Source organism: Eurosta solidaginis, chromosome 2 (genome assembly GCF_040869045.1).
Source record: "Eurosta solidaginis isolate ZX-2024a chromosome 2, ASM4086904v1, whole genome shotgun sequence".
NCBI classification, from domain to species: Eukaryota; Metazoa; Arthropoda; class Insecta; order Diptera; family Tephritidae; genus Eurosta; species Eurosta solidaginis.
Genome location: NC_090320.1, coordinates 271,680,500 through 271,705,811, shown reverse-complemented (window position 1 = coordinate 271,705,811; position 25,312 = coordinate 271,680,500). Strand labels below are relative to the sequence as shown.

General features: G+C 37.2%; 1 protein-coding gene across 9 annotated transcripts in view; it reads left to right on the top strand.

Annotated features, from left to right (window-relative positions):
- Nucleotides 1-25,312, top strand: part of LOC137240976 (solute carrier family 12 member 9) — a 271,735-nt gene that overhangs the window by 48,023 nt on the left and 198,400 nt on the right. For all 9 annotated transcript variants that reach the window (XR_010949876.1, XM_067768062.1, XM_067768063.1 and 6 more), the window contains 3 exons: nucleotides 2,560-2,948; nucleotides 21,734-21,925; nucleotides 22,008-22,196. Coding sequence is in view for 8 of the 9 variants with exons in the window: in XM_067768062.1 (XP_067624163.1) it covers nucleotides 2,560-2,948; nucleotides 21,734-21,925; nucleotides 22,008-22,196 (770 nt within the window). In the remaining variant the exon portion in view is untranslated. The remainder of the gene's footprint in view (nucleotides 1-2,559; nucleotides 2,949-21,733; nucleotides 21,926-22,007; nucleotides 22,197-25,312) is intronic.

The following is a 25,312-nucleotide window of genomic DNA, read 5'->3' as shown; positions in this document are numbered from 1 at the left end:
TATGACCTTGCAATGCCTACCCCAGTAGCCATGAGAAGGAAAGCGCGATTCGGAGCTGGGGTTTTGTTTTTATGGTAGGGAATATAAATCGTCACCGAGTACTTTCATTTTAAGCTGTGAACCGGAGATCTTAATGCCACAATAGAGGTGGACGGTTGGCGCAGGGTGCGGAAATGGCGGACGAGGCGATACATGTGTACACAGATGGTTCCAAAGTAGTGGAAGGAGTAGGGTCTGCGGTATACGATGCTGATCCGGAAATAAGCAGATGCTACAGGCGGCCGGATTACTGCAGCGTTTTCCAAGCGGAAATATTAGCCGTAACCAAAGTAGTAGTAACCCTGGAAGAGAATAGCTTAAGCCGCAACCGTGTTAACTTTTATATTGCATCTAAATGCGTGTTAGAGTGTAAGCAGTCCCTGGAGAGAATCGGGACAGGGAGAAGCATACATCTATATTGGGTCCCATGGCATATGGGAATAGATGGGAATGAAAAAGCGGATGAACTATCTAAAAAGGGCGCATCCCTTGAAGCTTGCTCCGTAGACGTCATAATTAGACTGGGCAAGATTAAGCAAAGGCGAGAGGTGTAGGGAGGAAGATTATGTGTAGGTTTTACGACCTTATACTAACAAAGTTGCTTCTATCATTAAAAAGAGAGGACTGTAGATTCATAACGGGTATTCTGACTGGACACTGCCTTCTGGCGTCACATGCCTTTAAATTAGGCTTGGCCAGTGATAGCAGATGTAGGAAGTGCGGGTTGGAGGAGGAAACAATCGAGCATGTTCTTTGCTCGTGTCCTGCACTTGCCAGGCTAAGGCTCCAGCTATAAAGAGTGATACAGCTGTCAGATCTAGAAGCAGCAAGTGAGTTAAGTCCTAGGAAGCTTCTAGTATTTGCCAGGAGGACGGAGTTATTTTATAACATAGGTCCTGGTTTTTGATAGGGGTTTTCAGTTTGGTCGTTTAAACAAACTTCTGGTAACACTACGGACTCAATCAGTCTATGCAAGGTCCTCATGGACCGGCCAGTTCAACCTAACCTAAGCTGTGAACCAGCGTCTCGCCGCAATTCGCATATGGACAAAGTTTTTTCTTTTAATATAACATTTATTTCCGCCTACGCGATAAAGGATCATGCGACCGACGATAATATAGAAAATACATACGATGGTTGTCTCCACCAAGAAATCTAAATTATGCAATCAAGAGCGGGGTAGAGCGTGCTTAAATTATGGAGGGAAAAATTGCTGCTTTGAACTGAGTAGGTAGTTGATAAGTAAAGTCCTCTCTCGACAAAAAAAAAATCAGGCTCTAAAAGTCCCTCATAATACCTGTCTAGATGTATGATTCGGCATCATGGACGGTGTAGTTCCTTGGAAGAAAGTCATATCTTGTCTCTTATCATATTTGTGCTGATGTATAATTTCGAATCATGGAAGGTGTCGAGAGAGGATGCAATGGCCCTCGGAAACGCCAGGTATAGAAGTTTAGCACTATTTAGCCTTATTAATTTTTTCCTCATGAGGCCTAATATATCGAAAAGCGACTTAAAGGAAATCTTACAAATCCGAATCAATTTCTTTGGCAACCAAGCACGGTTGAAGCTCATTAAAGGTGGAATATGAAAAAAGTTCACAATGGTGTTCCTGGTAACTGCGTGTAAGGTCTAATAAAATCGAAGGGAACGAGGTCGATTCGATCGCTAAAGAAGGCTTTAAAATGACCAGGCAGGCACTTTGTACGACCTATTTTTTGAGGGATATGCTAAAGAAAGCTGAATGCTACTCTATTAAAACCACCCTTCTAAGTTTCAAGGTCCGTATAAATTTCCTTTCAACGGCAAATGTATTTTCTAAACAAGCTACTCTGGAAAGAATTAAAAAAAAAGAGAGAAAGCAACCCGACTTAAAGCTTGAAAAAGCCCACTGAACTTAAACTTACCTCGTGCACCTATTTCCCCGTTCCTGAGTTGGAATAATTTCGACAATATGTAATACGAGCCTGACCCGTGTGCATCTTGCGCAACCAGTATAACAGTCTCTTATCAAATATCAACAGAAATCAACTGTTCTATTAACTTACAGTTGCGCTGCAATCTAGTGCACAATAGCAACTGCCGGTAATGCAGTGCAAATATTCACAATAGTGCCATAGTACAAATAGATTTCTTTGTGTGCGCAAAATCGTTTATTTTTAACAAATTATATTAATAAAATATAGCTAAACAAAAGCACTACGACCAAAATTGCCCAAAGCTCGCTAATAGCCTGAATCCTTACAACCAAAACTTTATTTATAGATTTGGATTCCAAATAAGAGCGTAAAAAGCGACCCGTACATAAAAACAGCAATTAGAAATAATATATGTAACCCGGCCTATGAAAAGGTGGCTTATGATTAAAAAAAAAAAAAACAGCAGTTAAAAGCTGTTTCTCGCAATTTCTTTTTTGAGTCATAAGCCACCTTTTCATAGGCCGGGTGACATATGTATTTGATTTGCCCATTTAATATACGCCTTAAACTAGTAATAAATTTTCAATATCTTTTACTTTAGGTACGCAAATATTTACTTATGCTGGATTCACGCAAAGATCACGTGAAATTTTGGCGTCCACAAATGTTGTTGTTAGTTTCATCGCCCCGTTCTTGCTGTCCACTTGTGGATTTTGTTAATGACATGAAAAAGGGTGGCCTCTATGTGATTGGGCATGTGAAAGTTGGCGACTACACAGCTTTTGTGGATCCAACTATTGAGGAAAATAAATGTTGGTTGTCCTTTGTGGATCACATGAGAGTGAAAGCGTTTGCTGAAGTAACATTGGCTAAATCTGTACGTGAAGGCGTTCAACATTTAATACGTCTATCCGGTATTGGCGCAATGAAACCGAATACAATTATTTTGGGATTCTATGACAGTGAAGCGCCAAAGGATTTCTTTGAGGCGTAAGTTACATGAAAATCCTAAGTATACACTATTTACAAAATAACACTGCCACAAGAAGAAGGAGGCGAAATTATTTGTAGTGGGGTTAACTTTTGAGGTGAAACGTTGTAATGAATCGGAAACGATAATTTTGAATTTGCCATTTTAAGTTCAGAAAATTACAATTCAAGTTCAGAAAATTAAAATTCAAATTCAGAATTTCCAATTTAAATTCAGAAATTTACAATTCAAGTTCAGAGTTTCCAATTCAAGTTCAGAAAATTACAATTCAAGTTCAGAAATTCCATTTTAAATTCAGAAATTTACAATTCATATTCAGAAAGTTACAATTCAAGTTCAGAAATTTAAATTTTAGTTCAGAAAAATACATTTCAAGTTCAGAAAATTACGATTCAAGTTCAGAAAATTTCAATTCAAGTTCAGAGAGTTTGTCAAGATTTTTTTCTTTCATGCAATTGCAATTAAAGTATGTAACATGGTAAATGTTAGCGCTAATAATCTGATTCAAGGATATGAAGGACTACAATCTGTTAAGAAAGCATTGGACTTCTTAACTCACTTAAATCAATTTTGCTCACATGAAGGAGATAGCGAAAAAAAACCGTTTCCTCTCGTCTATCTCCTCTTCTTATAACAGGTCAGTTACAAGGACATCCAGATATATTCTACATAAAGGTCACAAGCACATTGATCTGCATTGAATATGACAGCAGTGATGACGAAATCAACGGAGCGTCCACAACCCCGCAAGTAACGTATAAGTACTGTGTGCACAGAGCAAGTATACCTCCACCTGCTTCTCACAAATCTGTGCAGGTCTTCCCCTTTCACTGCTTCCAAACTGCGGTGTCGACTGAAGTACTTTCATGGCCGGAACGTCCTCTTGCACTTGTTGCAAAGAGTTATCCTCCGTTTGATTTTGTAGCTCGGAATGTACACGGAGAAAACTTGGGGTTCAGTATATCCAAGCCACCATTATCAACGAAGCATCAACTCTTCCGCAAATAACATATTAGTACTAGCAGACCCGGCAGACGTTGTTCTGCCCTAAATTTGGTCTAACTGCATACATTTTAATAAGCTTTTTCCGTCTAACGCTGCCCTCACCCCTCTACAATTTTTCCTAATCTTTGTATTCACTCCTCCCTCCTTATTTTTCGCTTCATTCTATCTCTTTCTCAGTTTCTTTCCCCTTCTCTCTTTTCTCTTCTCTCATGTTTTTCTCATTCTTCTTCATATTTCATTTCCAGTCCCAGTATCTTGTTCCAGTCCCATTCCGAGTCTCAGTTCCAGTCACACTCCGCGTCTCAGTCTCAGTCCCAGTCCTAGTCCTAATCCCAGTCCCAGTCCGTCTCTGGTCTACTTCCGGGAAAACAGCATCGGAAATACTAATATAGGCAAATTTATATACCAAATTGCAGGCAAATCGAATAGGACGTATGTAAAAGGGTATGCGGGTATTTTTAATTCATGTCTTTATTTCGGCTTCGCATGCATATTTATCAGTTTTCCAGGTTGATGCGACTAAATCGAATATCACAATGAAAATTACTTTAAAGCTCTCAGCAACAGCTTTCATTTGATATTTGTTATTTCTCCATATACATACATACTCATTTTAATTGCTTTTTAAATGCCATGTAACCCCACACATTAGATTTAATAATTAATGTAGTTATAGTATTCAACACTATTATATCATATTGTAACGAATTTGCTGCAAATCCTCTTATTTGCAATCCTCTGCTAAGTTCGAATCACTAAACTGTTGAATAAATAACTCCAATTTGTAATAATGCAAAATGGCATTTATTAAAGTACTTCACAATACACTCAAACTGTGCAACGAATAGCTTGCTTAATAATCACACTGACTGATAGCTCAATGAAACTCTACTATTCAAAATAGTACTGCTATTGCTCGCTAGATATCGTCTTAATCGCAACTGCTTGACAACTCAAATCAAACTGAATTACTTCTTACTCGCCTGCACCGCTTTTATAGTTTACGCTGCATACTTCTAGGCTCTTCGATTTCCAGAAGTTACTAGTTGTTTCGGCTACAAAATCGCCAGCCACAACTACGTGCACAAATTATTGCTCTCTCTTGTGACAACTCAGATAAGGTATATGCATGTGTTTGTAGTTTACAGTCTCCCGCACACACATAAGCGTATAAGTAAATTCATCGGTGTGTGACATCTCATCTCTTGCTGCCTTGTATGTAAATGTTGCTCGTCGGAATGTGTACATATGTGTAGACGCAATTATTTATTCGTTTATGTAGATACATAATGATTGAATTATTGATGTGCATTCACGTCACTGCTTAGATCGGCTTAGAGCTGGCAGCACTCCTTAGTTTTGCTAATATTCGTAACACTGCCCTCCACCTAAGTCTGATCGTCCCGATCAGACAAATCTCTCGATCTAAACGCTGCTAGCATCGCCAAATGTACCACTCTTCTACTCCGTGGTTTCTCAATGCTTTGTATGCGGTAGATGGTATCACTGAGCTTCTTCACAATCTTGTACGGGCCTTCCCAACTGCACCGAAATTTGGATGGAACAACTTTCCGCCGGTGAGGGTTGTATAACAGTACCAAATCTCCCGCCAAGAAACCTTTCGAATTATTGTTCTCATGGTACCTGTGTTTCATCGTACCACTCAATACCCTGGTTCGTTCCTTCACACTCTGTTGTTTGGCCAATGAACCACTTCGTAGAGCTTGCGCTGTACGAATTTTCTTTGCATAATCGGTATCGTTCCCACATTTTACAACAGTAGTGCGCTCCGGCTTGAAACTGCCCTCGCATTCTTTCTCGGAAATTCGTTGCTTCGTTTTCCTGCGTCTTTTAGGTTTTGTCAATGCCAGTGTTTCTCTCGCAGGTACTTTTGATTTTGATTTATTTGGCCCATTCGTTTCATCAACCTTTACCTTTGACTTTCGTGGCCTTTGTCGACTTTTCTCCACCAGTACTCTATTACTGCTGAAACCTTTTTCCAAACTGAAGTTAATTGGCACATCCTGGTTCTTATAATGCATCGCCCTTCTCCGCATATCGATCTTGATGTCATGGTCAACCAAGAAATCCACTCCCAATATAACTTCATCGACAATCTCCGCCACAACGAATTTGTGTAAAACCAAGACCTTCCCAATTAAGACTTCACATATTACTTCTCCCTGGACTTGATTATACTCGCCAGTGACCGTACGCAACCTTGCTCCAGGTAACCGCTTTACTTTCCTGTTAACCAAATCAGATCGGATCAAGGAATGAGATGCGCCCGTATCTACAGTCAGTACACGCTCCTTGCCATCCACATTCCCTCTGACGATAAGACTGCTTGATTTCCTTCCAATTTGCGACACAGATATCACAGGACATTCAATAGCCCGGTCTAGCTCTCTACCTCTTACTCGCTCTTGCTCATCTCCTCCAGCTTTGCGTTTATGGCCACCCACATTGTTGGAACTATTAGGACCAAGATCGCAATGATGTGCAATGTGACCTGGGTTGCCGCACTTGAAACATTTAATAACTCCGGCATTCTTCTGTTGAGATCTCTTCAGTGCTTCCAAAATTGTTTCTACCCACCCTGGCCTTTCTACTTCCACACGGCGTGCTTTGAAAACTGGCTTACACAGAAGCGACGCTGTTTCCTGAATCAGAGCTTGTGACACCGTTTCTGCGAATGTTGGCTTTGGGTTTGCGTATGTAGCTCGCTTTGTTTCGACGTCCCGTATGCCATTTATAAAGCTCTGAATCTTTACCCTTTCAGTGTATTCCACGGGTGCGTCCGCATTTGCGAGATGAGCTAACCTTTCAACATCCGAGGCAAACTCCTGCAAAGTCTCGTTAGCTTTTTGGTAGCGGTTTTGCAATTCTATTTGAAATATCTGTTTCCTGTGTTCGCTTCCGTATCGCCGTTCTACAGCAGCCATCAATGCGTCATAACTGTTCCGTTCGTACTCTGGAATAGTCTGTAAGATTTCCGCGGCAGGCCCTTTCAGTGCCACGAACAGAGCTGCAACTTTATCTTCAGCATTCCATTGGTTCACTGCTGCGGTCTTCTCAAACTGTAGCTTAAAGACCTGAAAAGGAACAGAACCGTCAAAGGATGGTGTCTTTACCTTTGGATTACTCGTTGAAACTGCTGGCCGGTTTAGTTGTAACTGCTCCATACGACCTTTTAACGCTTCTATTTCGGCATCAATTTTGTCCTCGAGTTGTAAAATTTTTGCATCCTGCTCTTCCAGTTTCACAAAGAGCTGCGCTGATACCTGTTCCGAAATTTGTGCCGACATTTCAGATATACGTGCCTCTTGCGCTTCCAGTTGAGATGCCAAATATGTCTTCTGTTCTTCCAATTGTGTCTCCATCTTTGATGTAATCTGTGTCGACATTTCTGCTATACGCGTTTCTTGTGCTTCAATTTTCGATGTTATTCGTGTCTCTTGGGATTCCATCTGTGATGACATTGTCGATGTTTGAGCAGATATTGCAGCCAAAATCATGTTCAAGTCTGTGCTCGTAACTGTCTGCGATGTTTCGTTTTTCTCTTCAACTTTTGTTACTTCCTCGCCATCAAGATGAAAGTCATACTTTTCCACATCAATTCCTTCCACTTCCATTGCCTCTCGTAGCCGTGCCTGAAGTTCAAGTTTAACGCCGCTTGTATTCAATCCACGGCTCTCCAACTCCTTCTTTAGTTGCTGGATCTTCAATTCACTGAACTTTGCCATGTCGTTGTTGTCCTCTGGAATTTATTCAACAATCCCACTTCTGACACCAATTGTAACGAATTTGCTGCAAATCCTCTTATTTGCAATCCTCTGCTAAGTTCGAATCACTAAACTGTTGAATAAATAACTCCAATTTGTAATAATGCAAAATGGTCTTTATTAAAGTACTTCACAATACACTCAAACTGTGCAACGAATAGCTTGCTTAATAACCACACTGACTGATAGCTCAATGAAACTCTACTATTCAAAGTAGTACTGCTATTGCTCGCTAGATATCGTCTTAATCGCAACTGCTTGACAACTCAAATCAAACTGAATTACTTCTTACTCGCCTGCACCGCTTTTATAGTTTACGCTGCATACTTCTAGGCTCTTCGATTTCCAGAAGTTACTAGTTGTTTCGGCTACAAAATCGCCAGCCACAACTACGTGCACAAATTATTGCTCTCTCTTGTGACAACTCAGATAAGGTATATGCATGTGTTTGTAGTTTACAGTCTCCCGCACACACATAAGCGTATAAGTAAATTCATCGGTGTGTGACATCTCATCTCTTGCTGCCTTGTATGTAAATGTTGCTCGTCGGAATGTGTACATATGTGTAGACGCAATTATTTATTCGTTTATGTAGATACATAATGATTGAATTATTGATGTGCATTCACGTCACTGCTTAGATCGGCTTAGAGCTGGCAGCACTCCTTAGTTTTGCTAATATTCGTAACAATATTTTACAGAATGCTTTACCTTTTTTCTTATATTTCAATCTAAATGATGTTAACTTAAGTTACTATCTTACGATGGAAGAAAAAAATGAATAAACCATAACCATAACCATAATACACACACATTCTAGGGGTATCCGGGTCCATGTTTTGGCCTATATCTCGAGAACCTAGTCACCCAGCGGTGTAAAACTTACTGTGTACTAAAGCACACATCAACAGCTTCAATTCGATACCCATAATGTAAAAACACATTCTTAGGTGTATCCGGGTCCACGTTTTGGCCTATATCTCGAGACCCTAGTCACCCAGCGGAATAAAACTTACTCTGTACTAAAGCACACATCAACAGCTTCAATTTGATATCCATAATGTAAAAACACTATCTAGGCGTTCACGGGCCCACGTTTTGGCCTATATCTCGAGACCCTAGTCACCAATAGGTATGACAACTACCGTGTACTAAAGCACTCATCAACAGCTTCAATTTGATACCCATAATGTAAAAACTCTATATAGGCGTTCACGGGCCCACGTTTTGGCCTATATCTCGAGACCCTATCAACCAGGGGTATGAAAATTACCCTCTACTAAAGCACTCATCAACAGCTTCCATTTGTTATCCATATTCTATAAACACATTCTAGGGGTACCCGGGTCCACGTTTTGATCTCAAGACCCTAGGCACGTAGCGAAAAAAAGGTAGACGTTGGCCGATTCTCAGACCTACCCAATATGCTCACAAAATTTCATGAGAATCGGTTCAGCCGTTTCGGAGGAGTTAAGCCTCTAACACCGTGACACAAGACTTTTATATATTAGATTGCATTACGTTATGAATTGGAATAACTTTTGAAAAATAACACCCTACTTATAATTTTCTGAATTTGAATTGTAATTTTCTGAATTTGAAATGCAATTTTCTGAACTTGAATTGAAATCTTCTGAACTTGAACTGTAATTTTCTGAACTTGAAATGAGAATTCTGAACTTGAATTGTAATTTTCTGAACTTGAGTTGTAATTTTCTGTATTTAAATTGAAATTTCTGAACTTGAATTGTAATTTTCTGAACTTGAATTGGAAAATATGAACTTGAATTGTAAATTTCTGAACTTGAATTGTAAATTTCTGAATTGAAATTGGAAATTCTGAACTTAAATTGTAATTTTATGAACTTGAATTGCAATTTGCTGAACTTGAGTTGTAAATTTTTGAACTTAAACTGGAAAAGGTGTAGTTTTCTGAATTTAGGAATCCGGAATGAAAGTTTTGTAATTGAGTTGTAACTTTTTTAGCTTTTAATTTCAAAATTTCTGAACTTTAAACATAATTTTCCGAATTGAAATTATAGAATTTGAGTAGTAACATTCTGAAATTGAGAATTTTGAATTTGCATTGTTATTTTCTGAACCCGGGTTCAACTATATGTTTGGCTCATCTCTACAGCAACAACATACCTTTGTTCAGTTTGTTAAAATCTGCGTGTTGGTGTTAGGCGAATGGAAAAAAATAATTTAAAGTTATGTGAAAGTATTTTTTATAAAAAATTTACCACCACGGCAGTAGATAATTGTCAATGTGTTTGTCAGTGAAATGAAAAAAACAAAATCAGCTGATGAGATGAGCCAACCATATAATTGAGCCATTTTCTGAACTTTAATTGAAATTTTATTGAATTTTCTGAGCTTTACCTTCAAACTTATAATCTACTGTAATGAACTTTAAATATAAAAAAATTTCGTTGTTGTTTCTTCGCCTCTTGATTTGTGAGGTCATGCATCGAGCTCAATGCCTTAACATTAACATTTTTTTGTATTATTATTGTTATATTTTTTTTCTTAATTGAGTTTTTTTAAACTCAGCTGAGCAGAGCTCGCAGACATGCCCATAGTACAGGTTTACAAGTATGATATGTATGAGAAGGAAGCAATTCCTTTCTCTTTCTAACACATTGCAGTTTGACACTTCGGTCAGTGTCAAACTATTGTGGAACTCAGTGGAACCTGCGTGGAACATGCGTTTGACACTGAACGAAGTGTCAAAATTACCGGGGTTGCTGTCGTTGGAAGCGACGCAGGGAAACAAAAAAAGGAGCGGAATATCAGATATGGGTTGCTGTGATGGTAAATTTTTTGAACGAATTTAGTATGAAAATGTTGTGCACCTATATGGTAGCACGCGTAGTTATTCCAGTATTAAGAATACAAACACGGATGCTAAGTTTTTCTACCCTTTCAAAAGTTCTCCGCGAAATACAGTTTGAAACCGAGGTTGACTTCTTGGACCTAAGAAGTACAACAGTGCCAAATAGCATCCACAAAAAAAAAAACGAACAAGAACAAGCAAATTATCAGGTGAGCGTGGCTGTGTATGTGCGTGCTGCTACATATCCTACTTGTAGACCTGTACTATGGACATGCCAACCTAATATAAACTCACGCAAGTCATCTTCTGTCAAAAATGTCTCATTCACATACAACTTGTATGAGAGCAACCCAAATTAAATTTGCTGCGTGAAAACCTAACTCGATTTCCAATTTTTGTTCTGCTTGACATTTAGATTTGACGTTTGCACACATGCTTTACATTGTCGCAACGCATGCTTATTTGGGTTCGGGCAAAAAACACCGGTTGTTTGCGTGCGCTAAAAAATTGCAGTGCGGTTTTATTAGGTTGGCATGAGAGTATATTAATTTTGTTCGCATAACGGTAATCCGTAACGGCATAAACTAATCGAGATAGATATAGACTTCTATATATCAAAATGATCTGGGCGAAAAAAGAAATTCATTTAGCCATGTCCGTCCGTCCGTAAACACGATAATTTGAGTAAATTTTGAGGTATCTTGATGAAATTTTGTATGTATGTTCCTGGGCACTCATCTCAGATCGCTATTTAAAATGAACGAAATCGGACTACAACCACGATATCCACGCCCACTTTTTCGATATCGAAAATTTCGAAAAACAGAAAAAGTGCAATAATTCATTATCAAAGACGGATAAATCGATGAAACTTGGTAGATGGGTTGGCCTTATTACGTAAAATAGAAAATAAGTAAAATTTTGGACAATGGGCATCGCCCACTTTTGAAAGGAGGTAATTTAAAAGTTTTGCAAGCTTTAATTTGGAAGTCGTTGAAGATATCATGATGAATTTTGGCAGGAACGTTACTTCTATTACTATATGTATGCTTAATAAAAATTAGTAAAATCGGATTACGACCACGCCCACTTTAAAAAAAAAATTTTTAAAGTCAAATTTTAACAAAAATTTTATTATCTTTACAGTTTATAAGTAAATTGTCAACATTCAACTCCAGTAATGATATGGTGCAACAAAATACAAAAATAAAAGAAAATTTCAAAATGGGCGTGGCGCCGCCCTTTTTCATTTAATTTGTCTAGGATACCTTTAATGCCATAAGTCAAACAAAAATTTACCAATCCTTGTGAAATTTGGAAGGGGTGTGGGTTTCTCTGTCGGCAGAATTATTCCAACAAATGATGGTTTCTACTGAAACGCTTTATCGCTACCGAATCAAGGAAACACACTGTATAACTTTGTATAAATATTTCTTGATTTTATTCGCGGATGAACCGCAATGTTTGCGATTTAGTTTTTACAAATTTATGATGAATGCGTGCGCTTGTCACGACAGCTCGAACAAAGTGAAAGAAAGTATAAAACTCATTTTGACATTTATCATTGAATGACATGTGAATCGTGTCGCGAAGTAAAATGACTCTCATTGACTATTGTAAAAAGGCTAGTTAGTAAACCGCCACATACTCCCCCACCAGTGATCCACCGATCACGTTGAAAAAGTTACAAAACGATTGGGTTTTCTAATCAGTCTTCCTGATCGTGTTCTAACTTCTGTGGGTACACAGTTAACGTTATTGGATTTTTTGGCATGTTCAAATTTTTGACTAAGAGGTTCATTGTTTTCTTTAACATTATTTTTTACAATAAAATTTTTGGTATTCGTTTCATTATTATCCTTATATAATACAGCTGCTTTTAAACGGTCACATGATACCGTTACCAATCTTCCATTTACCCGAATGTCGAAATTTTTTTCTTTTCGTTTAACAACTTCAAATGGGCCATCATATGGCTGTTTAAATGGTGCTCTAACGGAATCATCACGTAGGAATACATGTGTGCAATTCGAAAGTTCTTTTTGAATGAAACAATGGTTCACAGAGTGATTCGAAGTGACAATGGTTTTGATTTGGTTCATGACGTTTTTTAGATTTTTAACAAAATCTGTCGAGAGATCAGTAGTTTTGTCATCGAGAAAATCGCCCGGCAATCTTAAAGTTGTGCCGTATAACAATTCAGCTGGACAAGCTTGTAAATCATTTTTAATTGTCGTTCTTAATGCGAGCATGATTAAAGGTAACACGTCATACCAAGTTTCGTTTTGATGACACATGATTGATGCCTTCAGAGTTCTATGGAAACGTTCAATCAAGCCGTTGGCTTGTGGATGATAGGGAGTGGTACGGATGTGTTTACAACCAAGAAGACGATTCAATTCTTTGAATACATTCGATTCGAATTGTCGACCTTGATCGGTTGTGACATATGTATAATGGTACGCCATAGTGTGAAATCCATCCACGAATGAGTGCATTGGCTACCGTTTCAGCTGTCATGTTTTCGATGGGGATTGTAACTGGCCAGCGTGAGAAACGATCAATGCATGTTAAGCAATAACGGAATCCCTTGGATAACGGCAAAGGTCCAATGATATCAATATTTATGTGTTTGAAACGACCGTCAGGTGCATTGAAATTAGCTAAAGCAGTTTTGTTATGTTTGTGAACTTTGCTTTTTTGGCAATTAACACATTCACTTGACCATTTAGAGACATCCGATTTGATGTTTGGCCATACATAACGTTCGGTTAATAAATTGAGAGAAGCCCTTTTACCAGGATGCGAGATGTTGTGCACCAGATTGAAAATTCTCTTTCGCATGTTACCGACGATAAAGGGTCTGATTTGCTTAGAAGATGTGTCGCAATAAACGTGCAGATTAGAACCATGTCATTTAGTTCGTTGTCGTTTATTTGAGAATTTGCTAGAAGTTCTAAGCTGATATCGTTAACTTTGATTTCTTCAATGCGCGACAATAAGTCTGCAACAACGTTATCTTTGCCGGAAATGTGACGAATGTCCGTTGTGAATTGACCAATGAAATCAAGTTGACGTGCTTGTCTGGGTGAAGCTTTGTCGGGATTTTGTCGAAAGGCAAATGTTAATGGTTTATGGTCAGTATACACAATGCAATTGCGTCCGTCGATCATAAATTTGTTGTGTTTGATTGCCTGAAAGATTGCCAAAAGTTCACGATCATAGGTGCTATAACGCTTTTGGGTATCGGTTAATCGTTTGGAATAGAAACTTAATGGTTGAAGTTGACCATTGTTGATTTGGTGAAGGGCTGCCCCTATTGCGTGATTACTAGCATCCACGTGTAATGCCAAAGTTGTATTGGGAATTGGGTGAGCTAACAGGACAGCGTTGGCGATATCAGCTTTACATTTTTCAAATGCTAAAGATGCATCGTCGTTCCAAGCAATTTGCGAATTATCTTTTTTTTTGTTGCCTTTTATTAGCAGCTGACGTTTGCCTTGGATTTGAGCAGCATTTGGTAGAAAGCGACGATATGAGTTAAGGATTGCCAAAAAACTACGGAGTTCGTGTGCTTTTTCAGGTTTTTTGAAATTTTTAATGACGTCAACTTTTTCAGTTTTTGGTAAAATGCCATCTTTTGTGACGATGTGACTGAGAAAAGTGATTTTTTGTTGTCCAAATTCGCATTTGGCAAGGTTGATTTTAATGTTTTTTTCTTTAAGACGTTGTAGGACAATTTTCAAATGTTTTCGATGTTCGCTCATGTCATTTGAAGCTATGCAAATGTCATCGATGTAGACAACGACGAAATCAAGATCGTGAAAAATACTGTTCATGAAACGTTGAAAAGTTTGAGATGCGTTTCTGAGACCAAAAGTCATCACATTGAATTCAAATAAGCCGAAGGGTGTAATGATTGCAGTTTTCTCTTTGTCTTCTTCTGCTATTGGGATTTGATTGTATGCGCTAACGAGATCGATTTTTGAAAAAATTTGTTTGTTCGCAAATGTGTGTGTTACATCTTGGATGTGAGGTAAGGGATATCGATCAGGAATTGTAACGGCATTTAAAGCACGATAATCACCGCAAAAACGCCATGTGCCGCCTTTTTTGGTACTATGTGCAATGGGCTTGCCCAAGGACTTTTACTTGGTTGACAAATTCCCGCTTTTAGCATTGCTTCGAACTCAACTTTAGCTAGTTTAAGTTTTTCAGGGTTTAAACGACGTGCTCGTGAAAAAGTGGGACGACCCGTTGTAATAATTTGATGTTTTACCGTACTAGGTTTCAAATTATCACGTTTATTGAAGGTTGGAGGCAGAGTGAGATCTACAAATTCATTTATTATTTCGCTGAAATCAGATTTGCAATGAACCGAAGAGACTCTTTGATAATGTGTAAGATGAGAATTGCATTTAGTTCGTAAATTTGTATGAACATCGATCAATTGTTTATTTTTTATATCAACCAGCAATCCGTATTCATCAAGAAAATCAGCGCCAAGAATGGGTTTGGACACATTTGCTATCAAAAATGTCCAAATGAAATCACGTCTTAGTCCTAAATTGACATTGCAAGTAATGCTACCGAAAGTTTCTATGGGTGTGCCGTTTGCGGCGAAAAGTTTATAGGAATTTGGTTTATTTAATTTATTAAATAAATTTTTTGGCAAAATTGATAAGTCTGCGCCAGTGTCGACTAAAAATTTACGATGATTTGATTGATCAGTGACGAAGAGACGGCGAGTGAGATTTGATTCCACTTCGTGTACCGTCGGTGGCGAAGTGGTTTTTAGTTTTCCGAATTATCGTTTGAACTGCCTTCAGGTTTTTTGAACCGGCAAGGTTGTTCACATTTGCGAGCAAGTGCCCCGAATTTGTAATGATAACGGCAATATGGATGTTTTCTATTTGATTTAGATCGAGAACGTCTGTTACTGTTGTTGTTTCGGTTGGGACTTTTACTTCGACTTGCCCTAAAGTCATTAAACGATTTTGTGAGTTCATCAATTTGTGCTTTTAATTGTGACAAAGAAGGGTTTATTTCCGTTTTGATTTCGGAGATTTGTTTCGAAGAAGTTAATTCCACTACTTTATCGGCCAGAGTGGCGCATGTGTTCAAATTATCGTTAGAAATGGCTACAACCGCTCTCACATTTTCGGGCAGACGATCGATCCAAAGTGATTTTAATGCTTCATCACTCATAGAACTTCGTGCTAAATCACGCATTTTACGCAATAAATGCGATGGTTTGTCATCACCGAGTTCGATTTCTGTTAACAAAACTTTTAATTTCTTTTGATCAGATGCTGTATATTCATTAATTAAACGCGCTTTTAATGTTTCATATTTTGTGCCGTCGTCCGGCGGATTACGAATCAAATCAGAAACCATTGACAAATATTGAGGATCGAGTGCAGCAATGACATGATTATATTTAGCGTTATCTCTAGTGATTCCACCGTTGGTAAATTGAGCTTCCATTTGAATAAAAAATAAATCCGGTTCATTTTTTACGAACGTCGGTGCCCTTATTGTAATTCTACTAATTTCAGGTAAAGGAAAATTGCTAGCGGTACTTACGTTTGATGCTGATTGTCCATTTGAATTGTTCGATTCGTCCATCTTGAATATCATCCGAAAGCTCTGGTTGAAATCGTCAAGATACTGGTTATCTTCCACTTCGGCTTCTGTTGGGCACGTTTCCCAAATCAATTTTTTGGATAATAATGTTTTTGTGTTGCAAACAATTTAATTTTGTTGCGCACAAGTGACGTAATGTGTGAATCAGCTGGTGAAATTTGTGCGTTTTTAATTTTTTGACTTTTGCAAAAAAGACGATTTTGATTGCACTTTTCTGATTAAATTCACTTTTGGTTTTGTGAAAATATCGATGCTTTAATGTTTTTGGTGAGTTTATTCCATTCCCGAGTCGATAAACGATGAGGGCAATGCGAATATGTATTTGCACCTTGTTCACTGTATTGTATTTGTTGTGTATGTCGGGGTCACCAATGTGGGTTTCTCTGTCGGCAGAATTATTCCAACAAATGATGGTTTCTACTGAAACGCTTTATCGCTACCGAATCAAGGAAACACACTGTATAACTTTGTATAAATATTTCTTGATTTTATTCGCGGATGAACCGCAATGTTTGCGATTTAGTTTTTACAAATTTATGATGAATGCGTGCGCTTGTCACGACAGCTCGAACAAAGTGAAAGAAAGTATAAAACTCATTTTGACATTTATCATTGAATGACATGTGAATCGTGTCGCGAAGTAAAATGACTCTCATTGACTATTGTAAAAAGGCTAGTTAGTAAACCGCCACAGGGGCTTAGATTCTAGGACGATAACTGTTTTCTGTGAAAAAGGGCGGAATCGGTTGAAGCCACGCCCAGTTTTTATACACAGTCGACCGTCTGTCCTTCCGCTCGGCCGTTAACACGATAACTTGAGCAAAAATCGATATATCTTTACTAAACTCAGTTCATGTACTTATCTGAACTCACTTTGTATTGGTGTAAAAAATGGCCGAAATCCGGCTATGACCACGCCCACTTTTTCGATTTCGAAAATTCCGAAAAATTTAAAAAATGCCATAATTCTATACCAAATACGAAAAAAGGGATGAAACATGGTAATTGGATTGGTTTATTGACGCAAAATATAACTTTAGAAAAAAACTTTGTAAAATGGTTGTGACACCTACCATATTAAGTAGAAGAAAATGCAAAAGTTCTGCAGGGCGAAATCAAAAGCCCTTGGAATCATGGCAGGAATACTGTTCGTGGTATTACATATATAAATAAATTAGCGGTACCCGACAGATGATGTTCTGGGTCACCCTGGTCCACATTTTTGTCGATATCTCGAAAACGACTTCACATATACAACTACCACCACTCCCTTTTAAAACCCTCATTAATACCTTTAATTTGATTCCCATATCGTACAAACACATTATAGTCACCCCTGGTCCACTTTTACGGCGATATCTGGAAAAGGCGTCCACGTATAGAACTAAGGCCCACTCCCTTTTAAAATACTCATTAACACCTTTTATTTGATACCCATATCATACAAACAAATTCTAGACTCACCCCTGGTCCACCTTTATGGCGATATCTCGAAAAGGCGTCCACCTATAGAACTAAGGCCCAATCTCTTTTAAAATACCCATTAACACCTTTCATTTGATACCCATATCGTACAAACAAATTGTAGAGTCACCCCTGGTCCACCTTTATGGCGATATCTTGAGAAGGCGTCCACCCATAGAACTAACGCCTATTCACTTTTAAAATACTCATTAACACCTTTCGTTTGATACCAATATAGTACAAACGCATTTAGAGTCACCCCTGGACCACGTTTGTGGCGATATCTCGAAAGGCGTCCACCTATAGAACTAAGGCCCACTCCCTTTTAAAATACTCATTAATACCTTTCATTTGATACCCATATCGTACAAACAAATTCTAGAGTCACCCCTGGTCCACCTTTATGGCGATATCTCGAAAAGGCGTCCACCTATAGAACTAAGGCACACACGCTTTTAAAATACCCATTAACACCTTTCATTTGATACCAATATCGTACAAACAAATTCTAGAGTCAGCCCTGGTTCACCTTTATGGCGATATCCCTAAATGGCGTCCACCTATAGAACTATGGCCCCCTCCCTCTTAAAATACTCTTTAATACCTTGCATTTGATACACATGTCATACAAACACATTCCAGGGTTACCCTAGGTTCATTTTCCTACATGGTGATTTTCCCTTATTTTGTCTCCATAGCTCTCAGCTGAGTATGTAATGTTCGGTTACACCCGAACTTAGCCTTCCTTACTTGTTTTTCTTGAGTTTTTTTTCTTAAATTAGCATAGAAGAAAGAAAATTGTAAGACAGCTACCATAGCTCGTTGTATACATCCATTTCGGGAGGTGCTATACTCATCAGCAACGTTTTGTCCTCTGTTCTGAATGGTTAGAGTTGTTACAGCGATGATTAGTTAGCCATCATAAATTCTATCTCTATTCTGTTTCTTGCCAATTGATTTCCAAAGCGATGCGATAACTGTCGGTGCAGCATTGTGAATATTGGGCTTGTTTTTATGACTTTGGGTTGTATTAACAATTTTGTTGCTGCTTCATTGTCACACCAAAGGAAAGTCTAGCCCGACTGCTCTCCATAGCTTGGCTATAAACAGAATGCTTATAAATATAAGGAGTACGCGTGTGGGGCTGTAAGATCCCACAAAATCGGTGAACAGGGGCACACCGCAGGGCGTGGTATTACCACCTCTGCTCTGGACGCTGGTCAGGCGCCAACTGCTCAGGCGGTTCGATAAGAACTTAGGAATGCTTTACCTGCAGAAGAAACCTTATACAAAGTAATAAACTAGTAATAATTCTAGACAGTGAGTAGTCGTGAAAGCTCAACGTGGAGGAGAGAGTGAAAAAGCCCTCGACGAGACTCATTATGCCCTCTATTTATAACGATTGTAAAGCCTATCATATACTATAGAGTCCTTGTTAGGTGGATGGATACACAAAACTTCCTCAAAAATTTAGAGGGGGTATGTAACGCTAAGCGTAACGAGAACGCTAAAAACAACCCCGACGACTGCACTGTATGCCATTCTGCCCATGCCAACTGTAGTGCGGTCAATTTAGACAATTAAAATAATAAAAATTACTACAAAGACAAAGGACCTTTAGTTTACCATACAAAGTATAAATTCAAAAGTCCCCACCTATTCTATTTGAGCTAAAAAACTTTTTCGAAATCAAAGGTCGAAATTTCAGGCTTCTGAATTTTTCTCGAAAACGGTAAGTTTTATCAAAAAGAAAACTTGAACCCAAGTTGTATATCTCGAAATTCTCAACAAAACTGTGAGGTACTACTACTGCGTTAAACAAACGCGCCGAGTACAGTACCGAAGAGAACGAAAATCGACACTTGTGATGGCACAACGCCGAAACCGGTTTGTCTCGAAACCAAATTTGACAAGGGATGACGGAAAATCTTTCCAATATACATCATTTATCCAACCTATCGGAAAATCAACAAAACAAAATAAGTCAGTGTAAATGATCCCTGAAAAGAATCGGGATAGAGGAAGAAATATAGGCATAGATTAAAATGAAAAAGCCAATGAGCTAGCTAAGTAGGGCACATCCCTCAACGGTTGTACCGCAATAAGACTTGGCAAGATTAGAAGAAGACTAGAGCTGCACACGATCAACCAAGCAGAACAAGCGTGAAACTAAGCGCGGGGCTGCAAAGCGCAAGTGCAGGTCTTACAACCTTATACCAAAAAAGTTACGCTTATCATTGAAAAAAGGTAACTGTAGACTCATGATGTATATTCTGACTGGACGCTGCTTTCTGGTGTTACATGCTTTTAAATTTGGCTTTGTCAGTGAAAGCAGATGTAGAAATTGCGGGTTGAAGGATGAAATGATCGAGCACGTTTTGTGATCATGCCCTGGGCTGGCCAGGCTAAGACTTCAGCTATTAGGAGTGACACAGCTATCAGATATAGAATCAGCAAGTAGCATAGGTCCCAAAAAGCTTCTATAGTATTTGCTAGAAGACGGAGTTATTTCATAAAATAGGTCATGGTTTCTGATAGTATTTTTCAGTTTAGTCGTTGAACAAACTTTTGGTAACACTATGGACTCATTCAGTATATGTGAGGTCCTTACAGACTGGCCAGTTCAACCTTAAATCCGAATACATGGGTTCCAACCAAGCTGAAAGCTTTAATAATTATTTCTTTATAACTGTTTTTGTTATAATTTTTTCTTAGTTGGATTTTTTTGATTTAGAACAGAAGAAAGAATCCATTTCGGGAGAAGATAAACTCCTTGATCAACAACGAAAACAATTACATCATAACAATCACAATAAAAAAAGTATAAAATTTTTTATTTTAAGGCCTTGAGCTCTACTACACCTTTTCTAGTTTAAGTTCAGAAAATTACAATTCAAGTTCAGAATTCCCAATTTAAATTCAGAAATTTACAATTCAAGTTCAGAAATTTACAATTCAAGTTCAGAATTTTCAATTCAAGTTCAGAAAATTACAATTCAAGTTCAGAAATTCCAATTTAAATTCTGAAATTACCAATTCAAGTTCAGGAATTTACAATTCAAGTCCAGAATTTTCAATTCAAGTTCAGAAAATTACAATTCAAGTTCAGAAATTCCAATTTAAATTCAGAATATTCCAATTCAAGTTCAGAAATTTCCAATGCAAGTTCAGAAAATTCCAATTTAAATTCAGAAAATTGCAATTCAAGTTCAGAATTTTCAATTCAAGTTCAGAAAATTTGTCGGGTATTTTTTTCATCCAATGGAAATAAATGTATGTAAGATGGTATCTATGTGTTAAGGAAGCATTGTACATCTTAACTCGTTTAAATCAATTTTGCGAGATAAGGAAGGAAAAACTGCTTCCAAACTGCTGTTTCGACTGAAGTCCTTTCTTGGCCGTAGCGTCATCATGCACTTGTTGGAAAGAATTATCCTCCATTTGATTTCAAGGTTCGGGATGTACACACCTTGAAGAAGACTTGGGGTACACTATGGCAACATGGTCAACGAAGCATCAACACTTTCGCAAGTAACATATAAGTATAAAATTAATTAATTAAAATAACTGTGGAAAATTAACACCTACTTATAAATTTCTGAATTCGAACTGTAATTTTCTGAACTTGAAATGTAATTTTCTGAACTTGAATTATAATTTTCTGAACTTGAAATGAAAATTCTGAACTTGAATTATAATTTTCTGAACTTGAATTGTAGTTTACTGAATTTAAATTGGAATTTCTGAACATGAATTGTAATTTGCTGAACTTGAATTGGAAAATCAGAACTTGAATTGTAATTTTCTGAACTGGAATTGTAAATTTCTGAATTTAAATTGGAAATTCTGAACTTGAATTGTAATTTTCTGAACTTGAATTGCAATTTTCTCAACTTGAATTGTAAATTTCTGAATTTAAATTGGAATTGAATATCCTTAATATCAACTGCAACTTCAAGAAAATCGTAGAAACACCAATTTTGAATAATTTTTACTCTGCATTTGCAAATATGTATACATATTTTTATTTATTTAAAATTTTTTTCAGAGGCACTTCACCTTACAAAACCGATGACTTTAACCATGGTGAAATTCAGAACTTTCCAATACGTCATGATGGTGACGATAAACAAATTGATGTCGCTGAATATGTAGCCATTATGTGTGATGTTTTGCGTATGAAGAAAAATTTATGTTTGTGCCGACACTTCCATCGCTTAGATAAAAGTTTTATTGCAAAGTATGTAATACTAAATAGTTTAGAGAAATTACTTTAAAAATATTTTATACTTTTTTCTCTGTTTTTGTTTTTTTCGTTTAAGGAGCAAACACTTGCGTTACATAGATGTTTGGCCCATCAATGTTTTCAATCCGAATACAAATAATCCATTCGATGTGGTATCACTTTTTATGATGCAGTTGGCTGTAATTATAAATATGCTCGCCAAATGGAAACATTTGCGCTTGCGCGTTTTTCTATGTGAAACGAATAATGCAAGCAACGATATGAGGTAATACATTATGGCCCGGTTTTTCAGTAGTTGGTTAAGCTAAGCTTAAACTAAATTTGCTTAAACTCTAGTCAAATTTAAACTCCAGTTAAACTACTGAGCAGTTTTTCAGTCAAAGTTTAAGTCCGCCTTTGAGGTAGGCTTTTTTGTGTGGCAACATTGGTTTTTTATTATCTAGATAATTTGTAGACGGAAAAACTGCAGAATAAGTTGAAGCGTAATTTAACAGACAAACTGAATTGAACTTGTACTGAAAAACCGGGCCTAAGATATTTCAGAATTTGTGCATTTTACGTTGGAGACGTTCCTATTGCAAAGACAAGCTACGGATCATGAGCAACTTTTTATACTCAGAGTGCTTTGCACACAGAGTATATTAACTTTGATTGGGTAACGGTTGGTTGTACAGATATAAAGGAATCGAGATAGATATAGACTTCCATATATCAAAATCATCAGTATCGAAAAAAAAATCTGATTGAGCCATGTCCATCCGCCCGTCTGTCCGTTAACACGATAACTTGAGTAAATATTGAGATATTTTCACCAAATTTGGTACGCCGGCTTATCTGGACCCAGAATATATTGGTATTGAAAATGAGCGAAATCGGATGATAACATGCCCTCTTTATATATATATATAACATTTTAAAAACACAAAAACCTGATTATTTAGTAATAAATAATACAGCTAGAATGTTGAAATTTGACGTGTGGACTGATATTGAGGCTCTTTATAAAAATTAAAAATTTTTTAAATGGGCGTGGCACCGCCCACTTGTGATAAAATCAATTTTACAAATATTATTAATCATAAATCAAAAATCGTTAAACCTATCCTAATAAAATTCGGCAGAGAGGTTGCCTTTACTCTAGGGAATGCTTTGAAGAAAAATTAACGAAATCGGTTAAGGACCACGCCCACCTTTATATAAAAGATTTTTAAAAGGGTCGTGGACGAATAAAATAAGCTATATCTTTACAAAAAAGGTCTTTATAGCAATGGTATTCCATTTCCCAAGTGGATTTATAACAATAAATAGGAAAACCTTAAAATTAAAAAATGGGCGTGGCACCGCCCCTTTTATGACTAAGCAATTTTCTGTTTCATGACCCATAACTCGAAGAAAAATTAACGGATGGTAATAAAATTTGGTACACAAATTTTCCCTATAGCAGGAAATATTTCTAGAAAAAATGGGCGAGATCGGTTAAAGACCACGCCCACTTTTATATAAAAGATTTTTAAAAGGGTCGTAGACGAAAATAGTAATCTATATCTTAGCGAAAAAAAGCTTTGTATTAATAGAATTTTAGTTTTTAAATTGAATTTCAACATTAACGCGCCGATTCTGAGCGTTACCGGTAAAATAATACCCAGAACATTATGTAACCGAATATCGTTACCAGTTCTTTTATCCGCGATTCTGGCCCAAGTGGTAACGCTGTTATCACCGAAAAACTCACCAGTGTCTGTGGAGAAATTGGAAGGATAGTTTTCTTCGCTTTCACGATTGCCACTTTGGTCCATTTGGACTAAAAATGGTCCCTTCCAACCCCATTTGGTCCGCTGGTCCCTTTTCTTCAATTTTGGTCCTTTTTAGGCAGTAGACACGATTGGTACTCTCTTTCTTTTTCACTCAGGTAAAAATTCACAATATTGCCAAAAAATTCGCCACACTTTCGTTAGTCAATGGAACTCTCACCATAAAAAATTGCTCTTTCAATAAAATGTACCAGAACAATAACATTTCACCTAGGATATAATTTATGCCAGGCTATAAAAAGAAAAGTGTTGGCAAACACATTGTCGTTAATTGTTGATGAAATAAACGACAAATCAAAAAAAAAAATCTAGTTTTATAATAATAATAACGGTAGATATTTCGATCGGTTATACAACACTATGTAAAATATATGAAAATAAAAATTGCTTCTCGCCTAGCATAGCTTATAGCGAGCACTCTGCCGTGAGCCTAACACTTTCAAAACTTATACAAAGAAATTCTATGCATTACTTCTCGTTTGGAACGTTGATATTTAAATCTTTCTCACCCAGCTCAATGAGTTCAAGGAATTCCAGGACTATTGTGGTGTTAAGCCACGCAAGGTAATTGAAAATTAAGTATCTTGGCACAATTAATATTTTAACTCGAAGACAGAAGGAAGCAAATGCAAAAGAGATTTGATTTCGGAACAAATGTTTTGTATAAAATTATTCCCATAGGTGCTAGCAGAACCCCTGAGGCCTGGGATCAAAACTCACACTTACTGAATCTAGGCTCTGATATGAAGTTTAAACGATAAGGGAAAAAGTAAGCATCTATAAAAATAGCACTAACAAAATTGCCTAGTTTCATTTATGATTCACTGAATTTTCCACATACATAGTTCGGCAACACCAGAACACAAATTTTTACTAAAACCTAACTGTACTATATATTTTATTTCATTGCAATCAACAACATAATTCTAGAACCAAGAGCTTTGTGACCAAAACTAGGTTCACAACGTTTGCTTGGTGAAAGACATAGGCTTATCCTATGTCAAAATATAGTACCATTTTTGGTTGCATTCACATATATTTGTTTGTTCAGCTTGAATTAAAGGAAAGTCTTCACTATGTTTAGTAAAATTTTATATAGAAACATCCTAAAATTTTGTATTTTATACTAATAAAATAAAACAAAAATTTGGTCCTTTTTTTCGATGAATTTTGGTCCCAAATGAAAACATGATGTGGCAACCGTGTTCGCTTTACCGAAAATGTCTCACTTGTAGACACGAGGTTAACGAATAAACGGGACGATGTGTATATGCATATTATCCATGATAAGTTTCTACATAGGTATATTGTAATTTATTCTGTGAAAGTGCATAATGTAAACAAATATGTATAGCAAGGGACAACACGTCTTTACTATGATCTTTACTTATTTGCGCTTACAATTTTTTATTTTTCAGTTTTGCCTTTTTCCAAACAACAGCTGTTGTGTGGTTATTTCGATGTAACCACCCAATTTTGTGTGTAAAAAATTATCCGGGTACTTTCGCGGGTAGAATACCAAAATGGTGTAAAAGTTGCCACATGATTTCGTTACCGTGGTGAAGAATGT